We start from the raw sequence: 20,098 nt of genomic DNA, 5'->3' as shown, positions 1-20,098 counted from the left end.
CTATGAAAAAATGTACTTGTTATTGGATCACTCAAAGTGACACTGAGGATAAGAAAGGCACCAACACAACACATTTTTATTAGTTATAAATTTTAAATTCTATGTTTTATCATTATACTATTTACCTTAAAACCCTTGGTGTGATGGGGGAGGTGCATATGTGCTTTTGCATCAAATGTCATAAAACAAGCTTTTTTAAGAAGTTTTGCGTTTGCCTAGTGAGGATGAAGCATAGTCATAAACGCGGTAGTCATTGCACACTTTTTGCTCAATTGCAACTTTTGACCCTCTTAAAACATATTTTAAGACTCAAATTTTCTTTAATCATGTCTAGACACGTGTAATAATTCTCACTCCCCAAACTGTTAAAGGTACTGTGTGTAATATTTAGTGCCGCTTAGTGCAATAAAAACGTTAAGAAAAAAACGTTGATTTGAATATTAGGAAAATATACATGAACTATGAAACCAATGTCAAATTTTAATTAAAAAAATTGTAGGTCGAGAAACTCGTATTTCTTAGACATAGTTAGAATCCCATGTTTATCTGCCGTCTTGTTGCTTGCCGTGGCACTGGTTTACGTCTGCATTAGACAACATTGCCATCTAGTGGTCAAATATTACACACTGGGGATTTAAATCTTGAATTTGTACTAATCGCAGACAAACCTCAGTAATCATCAATTTGTTACCGGAAAAAAGTATCAAAGGACATATTGTTAACAAGTAAACCATTACAAGAAAAAAAAAAAAAAAAACAAGGACCACTCCAATGATGTTCATATCCTTTATTGGAAAAACTTTACACATACTCTTTAAAACTACCTTCACTATAAATATAGATACAAAATGAGTGTGTAAAATAGTCGAGTCTTATCTTGACAAGGACTGCCATATTTTACTCATTTGTTGTGGGCAAAAGGAGAAGCACCAAAACGATGAGAAAAATACCGCTAGGAGGAAAACGCAATTAAAGACGATTTACCACCCGCATTAAGTTAGTCATGAGACAAATAACGCAGGATATTTTTTTGAGACACGCTAGACAGACCTGTATGACAAAGAAAAATTGGCCACAAAGATTTGTGGAAAATTGAGAATACATCCAAAAACAAGAGCAGAGCGCCATCTGACAGCTCAATGACAACGTGACTGAAGCAGTTTAAGAGTTAATAGTTGAGCTGATCACAAAAAAAACACACATGACTGAAGAGGATTTTTCCTAGGACAGACAAATGAAAAAAAAAAAACACTTGACATGTTTGCTGCAAAACTTGAAAGAAAAGTCCCAATTACTCAAACATGTATGCAGACGTAACTTATATAAACCCTAATGAAAAGTGCAAAAAATATTAACTCTTCACAAATACCCATGTTGATAAAATCATTTTACAAATGGCTATGCACAAATTCTATCAAAGTAGCCCTGCTGGCTGGCAAGTTTGGGACATTTTACAAAAATTAGTGCACTTGACAGAACCTTGAGGTACACCGTAAAATGGCAGGCCACGATAAAACGCAAGCTTGCTGGTTTCCAATGCACACGAGGGCAGAGAAATACACACACTATGTGACGGCATGGGAAAAAAAAGTGGGCTGTACAAAAGTTGACTGTACAAAAGTTGGCGTGAGCCATCCTGCAGAAAAACTTTAGATAATGTACAATATGATGGATACCATTTTAAGTGTTCAAGATGTGCATAGGGGGTTTTTGCTACATGAACACAGACTTGGTACAAAAAAAAAAAACAATCACCCTGATTGTGTTCCTGGTATATTTGAGAGAACCAATTATACAAGAGAGAAAAAATGTCACGGAGCATTGAGGACCTCTACTTCTTCAATAGAAACAAAGCAAAATAGAACAATAAGCAACATTAGAAATATAAATCCTTTTTAAAAAATATGAGCAGAAATTCAAGACAAAGAGTCACTGTGAGGTCTGATTCCCTGCTGGCTGATGGAAAAACTTGGACAAGCACTAAGAAATCTAAAGGATGACAAACACCAAAGCTCCTTGGGCATCATCAGCATTTTTGCCTCTTGGAATGTCGCCGCCGTCCTGGCTTTTCGTCATCGCTGTTTTCCTTTTCGGCCTCCGTCCGTCCTCGCCGCTGACGTGTTCTATGAGTGTCCGGCTCACTATCGCCATTCTGCTCCCTTAAATCCTTTCCAGTCGTTTTGGAGGTGGTCCTCTTACTTCTCCGCTTGCCACTGTCCTCCTCCTCCTCGCTCTCCTCGTCCTGTGCTTCTCGTCTGTTTCTGCTTCTGTCTGTGTTTGACTTGCTGTTGAGAGTTCTTTTTTGCAGCGGTGACTTATTATCCCCTTCCTCGTCTTCTTCTTCTTCGGATGACAAATGAGCTCGACTTACACGTTTGCGTGAGTGTCGTCGGAGGTAGCTGAGGCCAGGTAGCATCTTCTGGAGCAGCTCTGTGAAGGCAGTTTCCGTCTTGCTCATGCAGGACAGCACAGTGCTACCCTGCTCATTGTACACCTCGGCATTAGAGAAGATGAGTTTCACGTCCTCGATGAAGTCGTGGCCGTGGCGGTACGATCCTTTGCTAAACTTGGCCTGCATGGTCTGGAAATCCATGGGCTGGGAAATGACATCCAGATAGTCCTCCGCTTCGTCCATGGAAACAGGTTCCCTGTGGAGAAAACAAGCGTTAATTGTTTCAGAAGTCAGAATAGATGCCATAACCAGTCAACGTCAGCCGATTGCTCCCTTTAATAATGATCACAATCCCCGTTATTAAGCGACAATAAAACACACAAACAAAAGGAGAAGTCATGGGATTGGGCCTAACAATGTAAAATAGCTGCTTAGAATTGTGAATGTATAATAAAAAAGTAAAATGACTGAACTCACACTTAAAGTCAGTAACCAAATCTCTCACCTGAAAGGCCAGCTGTATCGAAACTTAGTTAGTTTTTTAAGGATTTCCTCACACTTCTCCAGCTCCAGTGCCTGTCTGCGCATGCCTGTCTGGGAGCTCTGACGAACCTTAAGAAATAACACAAAAGCAACAATTTAAAAGCTAACTCAAAACTACCGTATTTTCCGCACTATAAGGCGCACCTAAAAGCCTTTATTTTTTACAAAAGCTGACCATGCGCCTTATAATACAGCGCGCCTTATTTATGGATCAATTTTAAAATGGCAAAGTTTTCCAACTAACCGCCGACTAGATTTTCCCCCGAACGCCAAGTAGTACGCGGTGTATGCTGGGATTTATTTACCGGCGTTTCATTGGCTAACCAATGTGTCAATCATCATTTGAATCGATCACTATTGGCTAAAGTTATTCGGAGGTCAAGGGGCGTATTCCTTTTTATCATTTACAGGCTGGCATTGGCTTAAACGGCGAAACAAAGCCTGCAATTGGCAGAAAAAGATGAATGTGTATAGCACGTGGCTGACGGCATAGAGAAAGCATTTTTTTCTATTCTGTATTTGTAAATATTGTATTCTCCTGGATTTACTACCCTCACGGATATAAAAGGACATTGGCTGCACATTATTATGAACACAACGACTTCGGTGAGCTACTCCAGGTTTTATATTGTCCCTGTATCTTGTTTCAGACTGAACTCGATGTTTCTGTGATAAGCGGTGCAGATAATGGATGGAATGGAGTGTCTATTTTTAAATTAAACTCAATTCCAAGTGTTTATTGTCATATGCACAGTAAAGTTGCGAGCGAAAAAGAAAATAGAAACTAAGGAATGGTTGGCATTTCTTGAATCCCAAGACTTTAACCTTCTGAATGATGGAACGATGCATTTGAGTGACATCGTACGGACACCGCATTCGCACGTGTTCTCGACACGTATTTGCGTCTTTGCAAGCTTTCGGAATGTTAAGGGGGTAATAAGTTTGACTGAACTATCTGACTATTTTGTCGACGTTCCCATTGTAGCGCCTTATAATCCGGTGCGTCTTATGTATGTCAAAAATAGGGCCAAAAACTATTTTTTCGGGGTGTGCCCTATAACCTGGTGCGCCTTATAGTGCGGAAAATACGGTATATAGTGATTATGCCTAAAGCGAGATTGTGTAGATATTGTATATCTTACCAGTTCGTCTATATCAGCAGGGCTACTAAGGCCAGTCCTTTGCTTGCCACTCTGACTAGCAGAGGACAACTTCTTCTTGGGTTTACTTTTCTGCACGGCTGAAGACTGCTTACCTTTCTTTCGTGACCTTACTGCAAAAGCATAAGAAAGAGGCAACATTTTTTTACACACCTACAAGATTAACAAATCGATAAAATAAAAATAACTGTATAAACAATTGCATTTTCAGTCTTTTATTTTGAAGAATGTAATTGCACTACTGTTACAATGCACTTTTTTGTTTCATTAACTAACATTACATTATTATTATAACTTGGGGCAGTCTCTAAGGACTAAGTTGTAAATAGTTTTCCATCATTTTTTCTCTTTGAAGTATTTATTATACGTTTACCCTGGAATGTCTAGGCTTGTTGCATACAATGTCTACTACATTGTTATGACGAAAAACACAATTCAATTCAAGATTCATTACTTCAGTATCAGAAACTGTTGTGCTTGAACAAATCATAGTTTAAATCATCTTTTCAAGGACTTTCAAGCCATTTTTCTATTTTCTCCAGTACCATTAAAATAAATTTGGTGAGAATTCTGCATTTCCTCGAGCGATGAATATATCTGCAATTTACATGTGCGATTTATAATTTTGCATGTAAGGTTTAGGGTCAAGACACACGATTCATAGATCTTGAGTATATCACGTATATATTTGTGGATCTGTAAATATTTGTGAGACATATGTATCAATCCCCATATATGTGTTGGGTAAAAATGACTGCTTATATTTTCAGCTGTAGGAAGTTCTTATCACAATCTACCACTGGGAAACCCTACCTTAATTTGTTGCACAGACTGTAAATGTCTAATAGATATGTAATCCTTGCACTAAAACACATGTCATAGTGCCATATACTACCTGTCCTCTTGGGCAGGGAGCAAGGACACTTCATTGAACAATAGCATACAAACTAATGCCGGCCTTTAACCATGAGGGAAGAAAAGCAATGGCGAAGCCAAGCCACCATAGAGAAGTTTCAGCTGCATTTTTAAGCAGACTTTTTGAGAAACATGGCCAGTTTCAAGAATTTACAAGCATTTCACACAAAATTCAAGAACTTTTCAGTCCTTAAATTTCCTGCACCTGATTTCTAGCACCCGTACAAACCCTGAATATGGCCAACTGTTTAAATTCCAGGATGCATTTGACGTCACGCAAAAACTATCAATAAGTAAGACTGTATTCCTCACTACAATACTCACAGCTGTGACCCATTGCCTTGTATTCAGACTCTTCCTCATCACTATCGTCCTCATCTGAGTCTTCTTCTTCAGACTCCTCTTCCTCATCTTCTTCATCGCTGTCTTGGTTGTAGTTCCTAAAAAACACAACTCGATTCCTTATCTGTTCACTTTCACACTCCAGTGGTAGATAGAGCAATATAACAAAAATTGTTATCACGATAAAAAATATATTTGCGATAATGATCACATCGTATTTTCTTTTCACATTTTTAATACCAATGTTCGTGGAGAGAGAGTTGACAAAACCCTATGCTGCTTTGACCAACATTTCATGTCAAAACAAAGACGCATGGTGAACAACTATTTTGCAAATGCAAAATATCCACGTTCGCTAGCACTCGTTTTTCAGACCAAGACAGGAAACACGATAAAGTCTGCAGTGCATATGCCCGCTGTTTTTTATCAGACTCCAAGTAGCAAAAATACCTCCAAACAAGTGAAGATGAGGGGCCTCTTCTGTCTACGACTCCTTCAGCATATTTTGAGTGGGCATTATCCTTAGTCTTTTTTTCCACTCACTTTGACCATGTTCAACACGGCGTGTGGTAGCCCTATGCTTTCATTCTGTTAGCCGTAATGGCTAAACCGCTATTCCTGCAAAATGATTGGCTGGTCCTCGTCACCTTCTTTGTCGAGTGGTAATTACAGTTTAAACTATCGGGGTTGACTCTGGGACGCGGTTGACTCTGGGACTATGTTTATGGAGTCCCCCATGACACTCAATGACCAATGTTTATTGGCTTGTGCCATTTTTAAAACTTGCCTCCGATTGGTCAGCGCGTTTAAAACTCGAGCAGTAACAATTAAGGTTGGCCAAAACTCCATCACTCACTACAAAACCTTGAAAGAGAATGCAGTGCTTTGCGGTTTCACAATCGCACTACGTCACATAGCGATGTCGATTCGATTTCGGATAATCGTGCAGCCCCAATGTGTTGTGTACAAATCGTCAAACGTTCAAACTTCTGACTGCCACCCCCCCAGATCTTTCCACCGCGGGGGTGGGGGGGTGCAGTACTGCCCACTTTGGGAACCACTAACCTAGACCAATCTCCCGACTACTGATCTCGGCTCACTTACCTGGACCGTGTGCCCCTTCGGGCCACTGTGGGCTGGCAGGCTTGGCACAGCCACTCGCCTTCAGGAATGCGATGCAGCACTGGTCTCAGGCAGAAAAGATGGAATGCCTTGTTGCACTCATCACAGAGGATAAGTTTCTCGTCATCACCTGAGTTGGAATGTAGGTTTTGTCTTCTAAGTGAGTTTGCATTAATCATTCTTTACACATTTTGCTTCATTACACAGTTTTGTGATTTATCATAATCTAAAAGGTTACCATCCGGTGTGCATTTCTTTTTGTATGAGAAATAAAAAAGAAAAGATTGAATTATGTTTTGACCTTTTTTCCGACAAACTTTGCAGCGGGCATTCTCAGCAGACATGTCCCACTTTATGCAGGCGTCCAACATTCCCAGCAGGACATGCATGCGGGAGAAGGTTTGGGCCTCACGAATGGCTGTCCTCCACTTCTCTACTGCTGTTGCCACCTAGGGAGTAGCATTTGAAAATTATTGAGCTTGGGTTTTACATTAATATGTGGCTCAGGCATCATTATTATTTGATATATTTTATGAAATCATTAAACATCACACGGTGAATAAAATGCAATTAAGAATAAGCTTTTGTTTTAAGAGCGGGTTAGTTTTGTACAATTTTGTCTTAAAATATTTGCTTTCATTGCTCAAGTCCTAAAGGCTCTTAAACCCTGGTATAGGATGCCTGCAACAAAAATATGCATAGCATTCTTTTCCTGTTCACTTTATTGAGCGCTCATGAGAAAGCTAACAAGAAATCAGCTGGCAGAAACTCTGTAGTGGGCAATACTCTTCTTGCGGGGCTACATTTGTTAACATTTAGGGAGTTAAGATCGCAGGAACTCTGAACTAGTTTTACAAGGTCAGCCTTGTAAGTGCGTGTCTAGACTGCTGGTCCTTATACACAAGGCCATCATTAAAACAGCTATAGAAATATCGACCTGATGGTAAGTACTACAATGCAGGGCACTACTGAGTTATATCTTGCTGTGGCATATAAATCGCTAATACAGTTGAAATGTGCTCCCATGCGTTAAGTTTTATGTACAGTATGCATGTATGTATGTATTTATCTATTACCTTATCTTTTAAGTCTAATCCTTTGAATCCAAATTGGACGACATCTCATATAATTTCATATAATAAATCAAATAGTATACATTTTCTTCACTTGCTCTTAAAAGTTTTCAAATTATTCACTTGCATGGCTTCTTCTCAAGCTCAATCCATCCACACACAAAAAGAAAAAGTCCCTAAAAAAAGGTTCCTGTCCAGGGATCTAAATGCCCCTATTGAGTATGAATTGTGCTCAATTGTTTGTGTCGGTCTGTTTTGACCCATTCTCTTACCTTAGCCTCCTCAGCAAGTTTCTTATCCTCATCCACCTCCTCAACTTTATTTTCTTCCCCGCCTTGCTTTTTTTTCTTTTTCTGCTTGGGAGCCATGAATCCTTGCAAGAACTTCTTGATAACACATGCCTGGATGGTGATGATGGATTCTCCCAATTCTTTCAAGTTATCCAATTTTTCCAGCTGTGTACGGATAATAAAATAAGACAAAAAGAGTCAGTCTTTGCAAATAATGGATGGGGAAAAAACAATTTCTAAAAGTATTCAGAGGGTTTACAAAAACTAGCATTAAGTTATAGGAGTCTTTTAAAACATATAAAGCCCGGGCCAAACCCGATTTTCAGGTGGGCTGGGCCTAAAATGCGAATAATGTTTGAATTCGGGCCTGGCTTCTCTCACGCTGACTGTTCATCTGTCATTGTTCTGTTTTGTCTTTTTGTGGCGTGAAGTGGAGAATGGATTCTGTTCCCCCCCTCACGAAGCCCACGTTGGCTCGGCAAGGCGCAAGAGGGGGACTAATCAATCCAGTGGGTCCTTCACCGTGCGACAAAAAAGATAAAAGAACAATGACAGGTGGATTTTTTTATATGTTAGCGGGAGAAAAGCCCAGCTCTCAAAAATAAAATATGAAAAAAATCAGGTTTTCTCTGGCCTCAGTTCCTCAAATCAAATTAATTGGTTGGGCTCTGGCTGGGTCGGTCTTTACTACCCGCAGACCCGAACTGGGCTGGCTTTTTAGGTCAGATCCTAGTTTTAGTCACTACATACAAACAGCTTTAGGTTATCATACCCAGTGTGGCTCACCTGATCATCAATGTCTGTATCGTCATCAAAATATCCCAAACCACCTTTAAGGAGGCGTGAGGCAATTTCCTGAATATCACTGCGTAGAAACTTTACAAGCTCTGTGTCCTCATCAGGAACTCCAAGGTTTACTTTATCCTTTTTAGTCAAATTGATGGAGTGCAAGATTTCCTGGTAACTGTACAACAACATCAAGAACACAATTAGTTCCATTGCTGATTGTTATAATTTAAACTAAATATAACGGAAAACAATATTCTAACACTGTTAATGTTAAAAGGTTCATTTCTGCAGGATGCATTCATTCACCTGCTCTCTATCTTTGCTTTCAGTTCACTTTCTCTTACTCCATGAGGATGGAGACAGTCCACTAATTCCTCCAGTTCAGCAGGACTATCGCATATGAACCTGGTGGCATTAAGTGATTAAAAAGCAGATTTTGGGTGTGAATACAATATACAAATACTTGAAACAAAAAGACAAAGAGGAAGAAGAGTATAAAACACTGACCAGAGATTCTGTCCCTGCTTAGGAGTTGTAGTTTCTTTACAGACGTCAGCTGTTGCCCCCAGCTGGGCTACATCGTTATTAGTGATGCTTCCATTATCATCAGCCTCTATAAAAGCATTTTTATCACATCAAGGTACTGTATGCTTATCAAAAAGCAGTTAAACATCACGTCTAAGAACTAATGACTAAATCAGTAGATAGTTTCAAATCTGATACCTCAGCAATACATGAGGGAAACAGATAACATAAGCCAAATTTTTCTTGTTTGCAATTACCTGCACAAGTATAGTTTCAGTGTCCGTTTGTTTATAGAAACCATTTGACCCAATTTGTTTTGAAATAATTAAATATATATATATATATATATATATATATATATATATATATATATATATATATATATAACTTTGATTAAATGTAATACTTTCTTTTTTAAGCACTAAATTTGATCATTTGCATTGAAAAACAATGCAAACGGATACATCAAAATTGCCTTTTGCATTAAATGTAATACTTCAATTAATAGAATTTTTTTTAAAGCAAGGACAGAGAGAATTAGCCACCCATTAGCGTAATGAAAAATACAATTTGTATGAGGTACTCAACGGGGCGTAGGCTAAGAAACCCGGGTCTGTGCAATCGCATCGCCTTAGAGGTGTTGTTCGTATTTTGAAAATGTTCTACTTGCTGACACAAACTTCTGGCTTAAATCATCATTGCAGCATCTGTCAAGCTGCTTGTGTAGCAGGTACAAGTACCTGCATTTCTTAACGCACTCATACTCCTCTTTTTTCATCTGTTTTGCGGTTTTAGTTAGCATTTAGATTGTATTTTTAAACAGACCCTTTCTTACTTTTACAATTTTCATGCTACACCAACAGAAAACCGAGAGCACAGGCATGAAACCACTTCTCTAAAATGATGCGGCTTATTTTTCACTTTTGCTTCTTGTCTTGCAGGTTGGATTAAATCTCTTGGCGCCCATAACCGTTTGCCCACCTATGAACTAGATCAAGGTTTACTTCTTTATGTTACGGTAGCCTCACCATCATCTTCATCGGTGTACACATCAGGCTCAGTCTCTTTTTCCTCCAGAGATGGGACGCTGTAGTCGATGCTGTCATGCACCCAGCCTTTCTCAATGTACAGCCCGGGAATCACATCAGAGAAAAACCAGTATCTATTAAAAAAAAAAAAAAAAAAAAAAAAAAAAAAAAAAAAAAAAAACATCGTTTTAGGGTTCAAACACCTTTTTTATGGCCAAATTTAAGCACTTTTAATGAGTTCAAAGTAAATTCTTCAGTTTCTCCAGTACCATTAAAAGAAGAAATATGGTGTGAACCATGTATTTTGCAGATTCACAAATATCTGATTTACATTTGTGATTTTTTTTCTTGCGTGTGCATTATCAAGACGTATGCGGAAAAGTTCTAAGGTCTTGGGAACCTCCTGTGTGGGTTCAAATCCAGCTACCGGACTTCCTGTGTGGAGTTTGTATGTTCTCCCCGTGTTTGCTTGGGTTTCCTCAGGGCACTGGGGTTTCCTCCCACATTCCAAAGACATGCATTTCAGGTGGATTGGCCGGGCCAAATTGTCTTTAGGTGTGAATGAGCGAGCGAGTTGTCTGTCCCTGTGTGCCCTGCGATTGGCCAGCAACCAGTTCAGGGTGTCCCCTGCCCACTGCCCGGAGATGGCTGGGATGGGCTCCAGCACCCCGCGACCCTACTGAGGATAAGCGGTGCAGCTAATGAGATGAGATCATTTTTAGAATTTGAGTAAATTGACAATATAGTTGTGGATTTGAACTATGGCTGTTATAATTTTTGCAACAAACATCTCCCCATATAGGTGATGGTTAAACTGACGGTATTATGTTGCTTAGATTTGCAGTAGGACAATGCCATACAAACAAATGTGGCTGCCGTTAATCACAAAGGAAGAAATGCAAGAGCAAAGCAAAGTCACCAGAGAGCAGTGTTGGTGTCATTTTAAGCACCTGTTGTGAAACACAGCAACAATTTCAAGCATTTTAAAGCACTTTACCCAATATTCAAGCACTTTTAAATCCTAGAAAGCAAAGCGTTCAAATTCAAGCAATTTTAAGAAATTTAAGCACCCATGTGAACCCTGCATTTTATCTAACCGACTTATCCTAATTTTACATTTAAAACAATGTCACTAACCTGTTATGATTTCTGTCTGTACCCAAAGGAGTTCTACGCAGGACCAGTTTGGCTCTTGTAATACCATCCTGAAAGTTCTTTTCCGCATTCGCTCTTTGCCTGCGGAGTCGCTCCTCTTCTGCCGCCTCTTCCATGCGTTCTACGGATTGATGATTTAGGAAAAAAATAGGACCCAATCATCCCAGACTGATTAAAAAAAATGTGTCAAAGAAAGAGTCTTACCTTTGTTCTGTTTGTCCATCACCTCTCTTTCTCTCTTAGCCTGCAAACTCATCAGCTGCCTGCTCTTGACGGAGCTGATCAAGTCCACCAGCTCCACTTGCGGTTCTTTCTTAATCTCCTTCTTAGGCTCTTCCTTTTTTTTCTTCTCATCTTAAGACATTAAAAAAATATGGTAAATTATCCAACTAGAAATCAACAATTAACCGGTTTTCCACACTACAGGGCGTAGTGGACCAAAAAAAAAAAAAAAAACACTGGACTGTACGGCCCATTGATTTAAATCTACAGTAAGAGCTACCTTGAGTATAGTTTATACACTGAGGGTCTATTAGTGCTATGATTAATCAGTCGAAAAACGTCACTGACCTAAATTGAAAAACTGTATGCAATAGGAATCAAACCCAGTTAACGGCGGTGCGAACGCCAGAAGATAATCACTAGACCACTAATTGTACATATGACATGAAAAAAAACATTAGAAGTTTTCACATTATCACTATACAGGATGTTTCAAAAGTCTAAGGCTCATTTGGAGTCCCCATATCACCTAACTATGAATGGTGGTAAAACTGGAGCCATTTCTAAGGTTGTTACATTAAGTTTTTTGTAAGGCTTTTCATTATATGTATTTATTTAAAGATACCTTAATGACATTTACTCAACCAGAAAGGGCATTCTGTGTGCTTGAATTTGCAAAAATGGAATCATGGACTGTTGTTCAACATGCATTTTGCAGAACATTTGCAAAGGAGTCACCAGAGAGGAAGTCCATCGTGAGATTGCATGGTAAATTAATAACAAATGGGTACTCATGCGCAGCTGAAAGAACGGAATTGGAGTTTTAGGTGCGCCGTACAGTCCAGATAACATGGTACTTATTTGATGAACTTACCTTTGCCTTCAACCTCTTTTTGCTTCTTCTTCTCAGCCCTCTTGCGATTGACCTCCTTTAGCATGGCCATGCGCTCCTTCCACAATTCAGCAGTCCTCTGCTGCATCCCCTCAACATGGTCTTCCACCGAATAGGTCATAAGAATACGGTGGCAGAGTGCTACCAGCAAACTGACTTTTTCTTCTGGGTCAAGCTCAAATACTTCAACAGTTTCAAGTTTCTCAAGAAACTCACTTGTGACCACATCATCAAAGCCACTTATTGCCAGATCCACAGACTCTTGACCACTTTCCTCACCCTGGGCATCAAAAGGTCGCAAACAAAGCCTCGCTAGCTCAGACACTGAGTGCAAGGTAAGCGGGATCTCGGATAAGGGGATATCGAGCTCACTGTAGCCTTCTGCGAGCTCATCTTGGAGTAGGGTTTGAAGCAGCACCACCAGTACTCTGTTCAGGTAGTGGAAACCAGCGCGGACACCCGCCAGCGATTCCATCAGAGCTGTAGCTGTAATGGGGCACTTGTCATCTGGCATGAGTAGGCCAGAATAGCAGTGAAGAAACTCTACGACCATTGCAACATCCCCAAACAGGGTGTTAGGCACCCCCTCTGGCATGTCGACAAGCTTAAAAGTGGGCAAAGTCTTGCTGCCACTGATTTCCTGGTCCTCGAATCGACGGGACTGTTCCAGACGGATTTGCATTTCCTTCTCGCGGCGTTCTCTGGCTTTTTCCCGAAGTTTCTCCTTCAGATCATTACGTCTCCTCTTCATTTCTTCTTGTTTTTCCTCTTCACTCATGGCTGCCCAGCGTCTCTTTTGCTCCAGTCTCTCCCAGCGTTTCTCAACCAGTTCTTTTAGCTCTTCGGGCAGTCTGTTTCGGTCGTCTAGTGACAAGGCCTTAGCAGCCTTGGTAATAAGGGCAGAAAGAAAATTCTTTTTGTCCTCTTTGCCCTTGTGCTCCTTATAGTAACGAAGAAGTTGGAGACCTATAGGATGTAACGGCTTTCCTAATTTGGGAGTGCCCGTGCTACTACTGCGGGCTCGTTTTTTCGGGCTACCTGCAGCAGGGCTCTTCGCTAGATGCAGCAGGGTCATTTGTTTCATCTTTGGGGACTTCGCACTTTTAGCATCTTTTTTGTAAGCCTTAAGAATATTTTTGTTTCCACTCTTTCCAGTTTTTTTTCCATCCTTCTTGTCTCCAGATTTTTTAACTGATTTTGAATTAGAAAGAATTTGGCTTTTACTGTCTCCTTTCTTGGGTGTTCCTGAGTTCTTTACCTTTAATGGCGAGCCATTCATTTGGATTTTCTGTTTAGTGGGAGACGCAAATAATTTCATTAAAACTAACATAACTATCGTAATTTTTCGCACACAGCTTGACTCACCTGCACATGACTCCAGAGGGTGGGACTAAGAGGCTTTCCAAATGCATCTTTCTTGCTTTTTCCTTTTGCTTCCCCCTTTTCATTTCCCAACTTCTCCCCAGGTGTACCTGGTGTTTTTGGCTTCTTTTTAAGTTTACCTTCAGGGGAAGTCAAACTCTTGCGCTTCACAGAAGGATGCTCAGCTAAAAACTTTAAACAAACAAGAGTTGCATTTGAAATCCTTAACAAACATGACAAAGAAAAGTCCTGTGCTGTACCTTGTGTGGGTCAAGAAGAAAGTCACTGAATTTACTGGGCAAATTGAACTTCTTAACCAATTCATCTTCAACCACCCAGGGTGCACTCTCGCCCATCCCTAATCTCTGTGCATAGTGTCTGATGAAGTAACGGATGATCTCTTTGGTCGGTGGACGCTCTGTTCTGAAAAGACTGTCTGCTGGCACATTACTGATAACCTGTGAGCCGGGTGGGGGAGTAAAAGAATACATGTAAAAGTGTTACAAATTTGAGATACAAAAAAAATGTAATTATATTCTTTTACAGTTACAAAGCAAAATACGTAATCAAATTACAGGTTCATTTATTTAAAATAAGTTCTACTTTTCAGGATTACAATTCAAAACTATTTTTACATATACATAATGTGCCGATAGACAAATTGTGTCCATGTGAATTTCAATTACTGACACTCAAGAGACAGAGAAAGAGATATGGTTTCTTAAACAAATTAAGTAATTGTATTTATATTAAGTTTTGCCTTTTCTTAGCATATTTGGTATTGGAGTAATCCAAATGTAATCAAAAGTAATTAAGTTACACTACTGAAATATAACGGTATTCAGATTAAATATCTGTATACATTTTTCAACAGGTAACTAATCGCTGTATTGTATAACACTTATAAACTAACCCGCCCAACTCTGCTTTTATGATAGGCAAGACTTATTCACAGACCTTTGACCATTTTCCTCACCCTGAGCATCAAAACTTATGTTCACCTACGTCAATCATCCTAGTGTGTCAAAATAACCCCCACCCCCCAAAAAACAACAACAAAAAAACATAAATATTAATATCATCATATTTGTTGATATGAAAAAATAACATACTAACCTTGTCCTCACTGACCAGCTTGACATCATACTTATGAGGAAGAAACTTGGGAATGACCCACTTCTTTTTTTCTTCTTTCATGGCAGTAGGAAGTTTTCTTGGGGAACGACGTGCTCTGTCACCTGGAAAGGAAAAGCACGAATGTCACAACTAATAAAATCAAAATTGCATCACCAAAAATTATACTTTCAAAATGCACCAACAGTATAAAATGAAATGATCTGCATTTATATAGTGCTTTTCAAGTCAATACTTCCCAAAGCGCTTTACATTGTGCTTCACATTTCCCAATAGCGGCCGTGCAGCCATGTAAGGCGCAAACCTGCTTATTGGGGGTATTAGGGGTTCAGTGTCTTACCCAAGGACACTTTGACATGTAACACGGGATTTGATCTGCGATCTCTTGATCCCAAGACGAGCGCTCTACCTCCTGAGCCACTGCCGCTTCAATTGTTTTCACCCGTTACTACTCAAACTTACTCAGACTGTCTCTCTTGCTTTCTTCCTCTTGTTGGGCAGGTTCCTTCCTCTGGTTCTCTTGACTGGCATTCTCTTTGTCACTGGATGGAGAATCGCAGGCCCCTTCGAGCTTTTTTTCTCCAGGTTCACCTTCAGGATGCTCAAGGGGGTGAATCATTACCACCTTTGCCCGTAAACCTTTGTCTTGGCTCACCTGCATTAGAAAATAATCGAGAGTACTTTGTCAGCTTATTTTTTCTTAAGTTGCACTTGTTTACCGGATAGAGAGCAGTTAGGTAGCAAGCACTGATTACCAAGTTACATTAAAAATATTTTAAAAATAACATGAGAATATTTGCGATTTGACTGACCGTAAAATCACATTCTTCACCAACAGCATACTTTGTGAGGATTTCGACCCATGCCATTTCAACCAATTTGTCTAAAGACACCGTGTTGTGGTGGACCATCTCCAGAATGGGCTTCTCAAACCACTGAGGATATTCCTCCTGAAGCCTGTAGAGAGACCAAAATTATCTTTCATGAGCACATATAATCAAATGATGTTGATTCTTCTTTTCAGACAGGTTCTACTGATTGCATTTGATGCAATTTTTACAGCCATACCATCAATACAAAAGTTGGCCTATAGGAGGTGGGGGGGATTTTTTAAGGGTTATTGTTCTGTCTTTACTCATTATCCATTATCCGTTATCGGTCAGTTCATAATACGCTGCAAAGCCCAGGAGCCGGGACTCTTACTCTCAGCCAAAAGGCCAAGCTAAGGTCCTAGCCTTAAAGCCTTGCTGCGATCATTGCGAATGCGCCGTTCCCGGAGGTACTGCAATACCGGGCCGATGCGTGGCGTGGACAGAGCAAGCTCTTATTAGCTAATTTTGTACAAACACACTTGAACAACACATCAATGGAACAGTGAAAGTACAACCTACATCACATAAAGAAACATTTTGATGTCAAGTTGATCTGCAATTTGAAAAGGAAATTCAACTGACACATATAAATTAGTGTTCAAAATGAGCGAGACCACACAACTAATTGGTGTAAAATATTGGCGGACAACCTAGTGCCCGTATAACCACATTAAGCATCAGATGGTTTAATGTAAAGGTGTTGAGGTGCGCACTTTTCACGTCTGTGCATGTGATCGAATGAGAGAAAATGAAGAAATGAAGAAAAAATTTGCACAACGATTCATTTTTATGAACACAAAAAAGCTGTAGTATATGTTTGTATATATATGGATATTGGTTAATTTCAACAATTATTGTATAAACTGCTGTATCCCTTACTATGGTATCTTTAAGCAGCACACAATTAATAGAAATCAAATTTAATTGACCATTATGCAGAAACAATAAGTACAACCATACATCTACAAACTGAGGATTTCTTTAAATGAAAGATTTTCTTAAATTACTATTTTGATGCACTGTAAGGAAAATATCACGAAATCTGAAAAAGTATCAGCATGATTTAATTAAATAAAGCAGCAGATTGCAGCCCAAGTGGTAGAGTATGTTTGATTAAGAAATATCAGATTAGGGCTTTTATTTACATTCTGAATTTAATAATTGCAGCAAGTGTCTTTTCTTAGACTACATCAGGGGTAAGCTGACTGAATCACACGCATATCCTCCAAAATAGAAAGAGGTGGAGTGCAAGCTTTATCCAATCACAGCACAGCTTAAAGCCACATGATCTTTCTTCCCTGGTCCGAGAGAATGTCCTTCGATTTTTACACTTCAAAGATTATGCCACAACAATGGTGTTACAAAAATAATAACGGAACATGTGAAAGACTACGCCCAAATCATTTCCCATTTGGTCTCATTAAGACATCGGCTTAAACAACCTATCCAACAAATAACAGCTATTATATAAAAATATAATCAGCGACTTACAAAACACACACGAGAACTAACACTTACAACTCTGTGACTTCTTGTTCCTCTTCCCATGCTTCTTTGTGAGTCAGCTGAATACTTCCAGTGCTCTTGCACGTCCAGATGCGCTCTTCATACCTCTTCAAGCGGGCCTCATATTCACTATAGACACTTTGTCAAGGACAACTTTTGCAAAGATTAAACATTAGAATATATTAACATCAACACAAAACTTTGCTTGAAAAAACTAAGAGCGAAAAAAGGAATTTGATCGTCATTCACCGTCATTTGGGTGAATGAAAATAACGATGTAGATTAAACTAACAAAAATGTGTGCAAAATATCCTAAAAGACAAAAAAAATTACTTGGGACTTTAAGACCAGTGGTTCTCAAGTTGACGTCGAACCCTGAGGGCAATTTAACTTATAAAAAAAAAAAAATCAATAAAATTCTTTAGGATATGATTTATTTAATCAAGAGTTATTTCGGGTATACTGCACATAAGGTTATTGGTTATTAAATAAGTTAAAACGTCCATTTTTAAACTTTGGTCACTTATCTTGAAGTGGTGTTAGAAAACAGTGATGGCAAATAATTTTGCTCATGATTAAACATTATTGTTCTTAAGTTACAATCTTAAAAGTTAAAAATTAAGTAACTGACATGGCTAAGACCTTAAAAATGTATATACACATAAAATAACCTCATAAAGTAACATTTTTAAAAAAAGGACAGAATGTATCTGGCAATTAGAAAAAAAAAATCTTTTCCCTCGACAGATTCATATAAGGGTAGCAAAATTGAACTTGTGGTTCTTAAATAGGGATATGTCTACTGGGCGCACGTGGAATAAAAGAAAAAACAATAACAAAAAATAATAATTTAATTAGGCAAATATCTTAGGGAAAGTATTACACATAAAATCGTGAATTTGGAAGGGTATTGGTTTAAAAAAAGGTAAATGTCTCATTTAAAACGCTGATCCTTTCTCTTGCAATTGTGTTACAAACAATTTGTGAGGTAATGGCAGATCATTTTGCTTATGTTTAGGTATTATGGTGTTAATTTACAATTTAAAAAGATAAAAATCGTGTTGAATAATAGAATACTACTAGAATGTGTGTATAAATATTATATATAATGGGGGAGACACGTTTATTGGTAGGATTTATATTTAACGACTGTATTTCATACTACTGAACCTTTCGTAGTGATTGCCACGCATTTTGTCGCAAGTTAAGATGAGCGAAAAATCACACTCGAGACAATGCGTTAATGGATACGACCGGGCTGTGGTGACATAACACCAACATTAGCATTGTACTAGCATGATCGGCTAGCGTTCGATTTTAACAAGTAGAACCTAAAAGTCAACAACATCGAAGATGTCCTTACACACCCGAAATGAAAAATGGGCGTTCCTTAAAGGTTCGTAAAATTGTTGTTTTTAGCATCAAAGCTAACACAGTTGACAAAAGAAAAGCTACAAAGATAGAAAATGTAAGACCAGAAACAAATTCACGTTCTACGCAACATTGCATTTGATTTGTGGTGTAAATCCCCAATAGGAATCATACCACAAAAACCTTCTGACGTTTTTGACTCCAAGTCAATCTCTTATCATCATCTCGTTCAAAAGGATACTCTTTGTTCCTGAAGGCCTCCTTAGTGTGCTCGATGATGTAGACCTCCTCTCCCGGGCCTAGCGGCTCGGCTAACGGCTTAGCTAGTGGGTACGGTTTACGGCCCAGAAGCGGCGCCATCGTAACTCAAGCGACGTGTCTGAGCTAAGTAAAAAAACTTGAAAACTCCAATGAGGGAAATGATAAAATGATAATTTCCCTTTCGGTGCCTGATAACATGTATCACGTTCTCACCGGTAGGCTGGAACTCAACGTGTAGCAAGCTAACCGGTTATGTAGCAGCCCGGATTGCAACCGCGTTGCTGAACAAAACAGTGTCCCGTCTCCCACGCCTTTCTCATCGGGTTCCTCTTCTCTTCGTAAGCAGTAACTCCATAGCTGTTCCTGGGATGTTCCCAAATACTCAAATTATTTCCCTCGCTCGTGTCAAGCTATTCGGCAAAGTTTCACCTGCCCAAACTGAGCTGTCAAGATACAGTCCAAGATCCAAGTAAAAATCGCGGCAACAGCCTACACAGTGCAGCAGAGGATTGGCGCGAAGAGCAATTCAGTTGTTAAATCCTTTTAAAAGAAGCAGTTGGTTTATTTTTTCCAGATTCCTGTTGATCCTTTATCGTTTTAAGCAGTCACTCGAAATTCAGTCGTCCTGAAAAATGTAGCAAAGCGGGTAAATTCGTTTCCAAATGGCGGGAGTTTCTCAGCCGGCACACTTTCGCACACCCTCAAATCTTCGTTTCCCCGGCAGCAAGCGGCGTCGCAACGAAGGCCCACCCCTTTTTGGCAGCAATTGGTTCTTTTGGCTTGGCGCCCTCGTCAAACCACGCTCACTCAACGTCCTATTGGCTGCTGTTCTGAGTCCAACCAACCCGAGCCTTGCCTAGAGACGAAGTGCGTCGAATTTATGTCTCGTGGGCCGAATTTGGCCTGTTGGATTATTTAATCGAGCCTGTTATAAAATTATGAGTATGTAAAGAAGAAGCGAGTCCCCAGGTCATTTTTATCAAAAGGTATGATTTTTGTTTTAAATAAATGCAAAGCAAATGCTCTCTAGGGCCACTAGATGACAGTGTTTAGCATACATGTCAACCTCCACGGCTCCATGCCCGTAAAAACTGTCGTATTTTCCCTTACAAAATACAAAATAATCTTACACCATATTTTTTTT

The 20,098-nt window shown here is 39.3% G+C and overlaps 1 protein-coding gene across 2 annotated transcripts; it reads right to left on the bottom strand.

Annotated features, from left to right (window-relative positions):
* Positions 1 to 772: 772 nt before the first annotated feature.
* On the bottom strand, positions 773 to 19,659 carry baz1b (bromodomain adjacent to zinc finger domain, 1B). 2 transcript variants are annotated; one of them, XM_088345629.1, is made up of 22 exons: positions 19,168 to 19,659; positions 18,935 to 19,077; positions 17,335 to 17,451; positions 15,757 to 15,901; positions 15,407 to 15,599; positions 14,927 to 15,048; positions 14,071 to 14,268; positions 13,814 to 14,002; positions 12,431 to 13,736; positions 11,539 to 11,688; positions 11,317 to 11,455; positions 10,180 to 10,313; positions 9,134 to 9,239; positions 8,933 to 9,031; positions 8,624 to 8,801; positions 7,820 to 8,002; positions 6,776 to 6,923; positions 6,457 to 6,604; positions 5,335 to 5,450; positions 4,078 to 4,208; positions 2,898 to 3,004; positions 773 to 2,648 (listed from the first exon to the last, which is right to left on the bottom strand). In XM_088345629.1, exons 2-22 carry the CDS (start codon positions 19,051 to 19,053, stop codon positions 2,027 to 2,029), a joined length of 4,650 nt encoding a protein of 1,549 aa, XP_088201755.1. In that variant the 5' UTR covers positions 19,054 to 19,077; positions 19,168 to 19,659; the 3' UTR covers positions 773 to 2,026. The 2 variants fall into 2 exon arrangements, with proteins under 2 accessions (XP_088201755.1, XP_088201754.1); XM_088345628.1 differs by having other exon boundaries at positions 18,935 to 19,659.
* Positions 19,660 to 20,098: the final 439 nt, after the last annotated feature.

Source organism: Urocampus carinirostris, chromosome 10, assembly GCF_059441175.1.
Source record: "Urocampus carinirostris isolate Australia breed hairy pipefish chromosome 10, RoL_Ucar_1.0, whole genome shotgun sequence".
NCBI classification, from domain to species: Eukaryota; Metazoa; Chordata; class Actinopteri; order Syngnathiformes; family Syngnathidae; genus Urocampus; species Urocampus carinirostris.
This window is presented reverse-complemented; position numbering and strand designations above follow the sequence as displayed.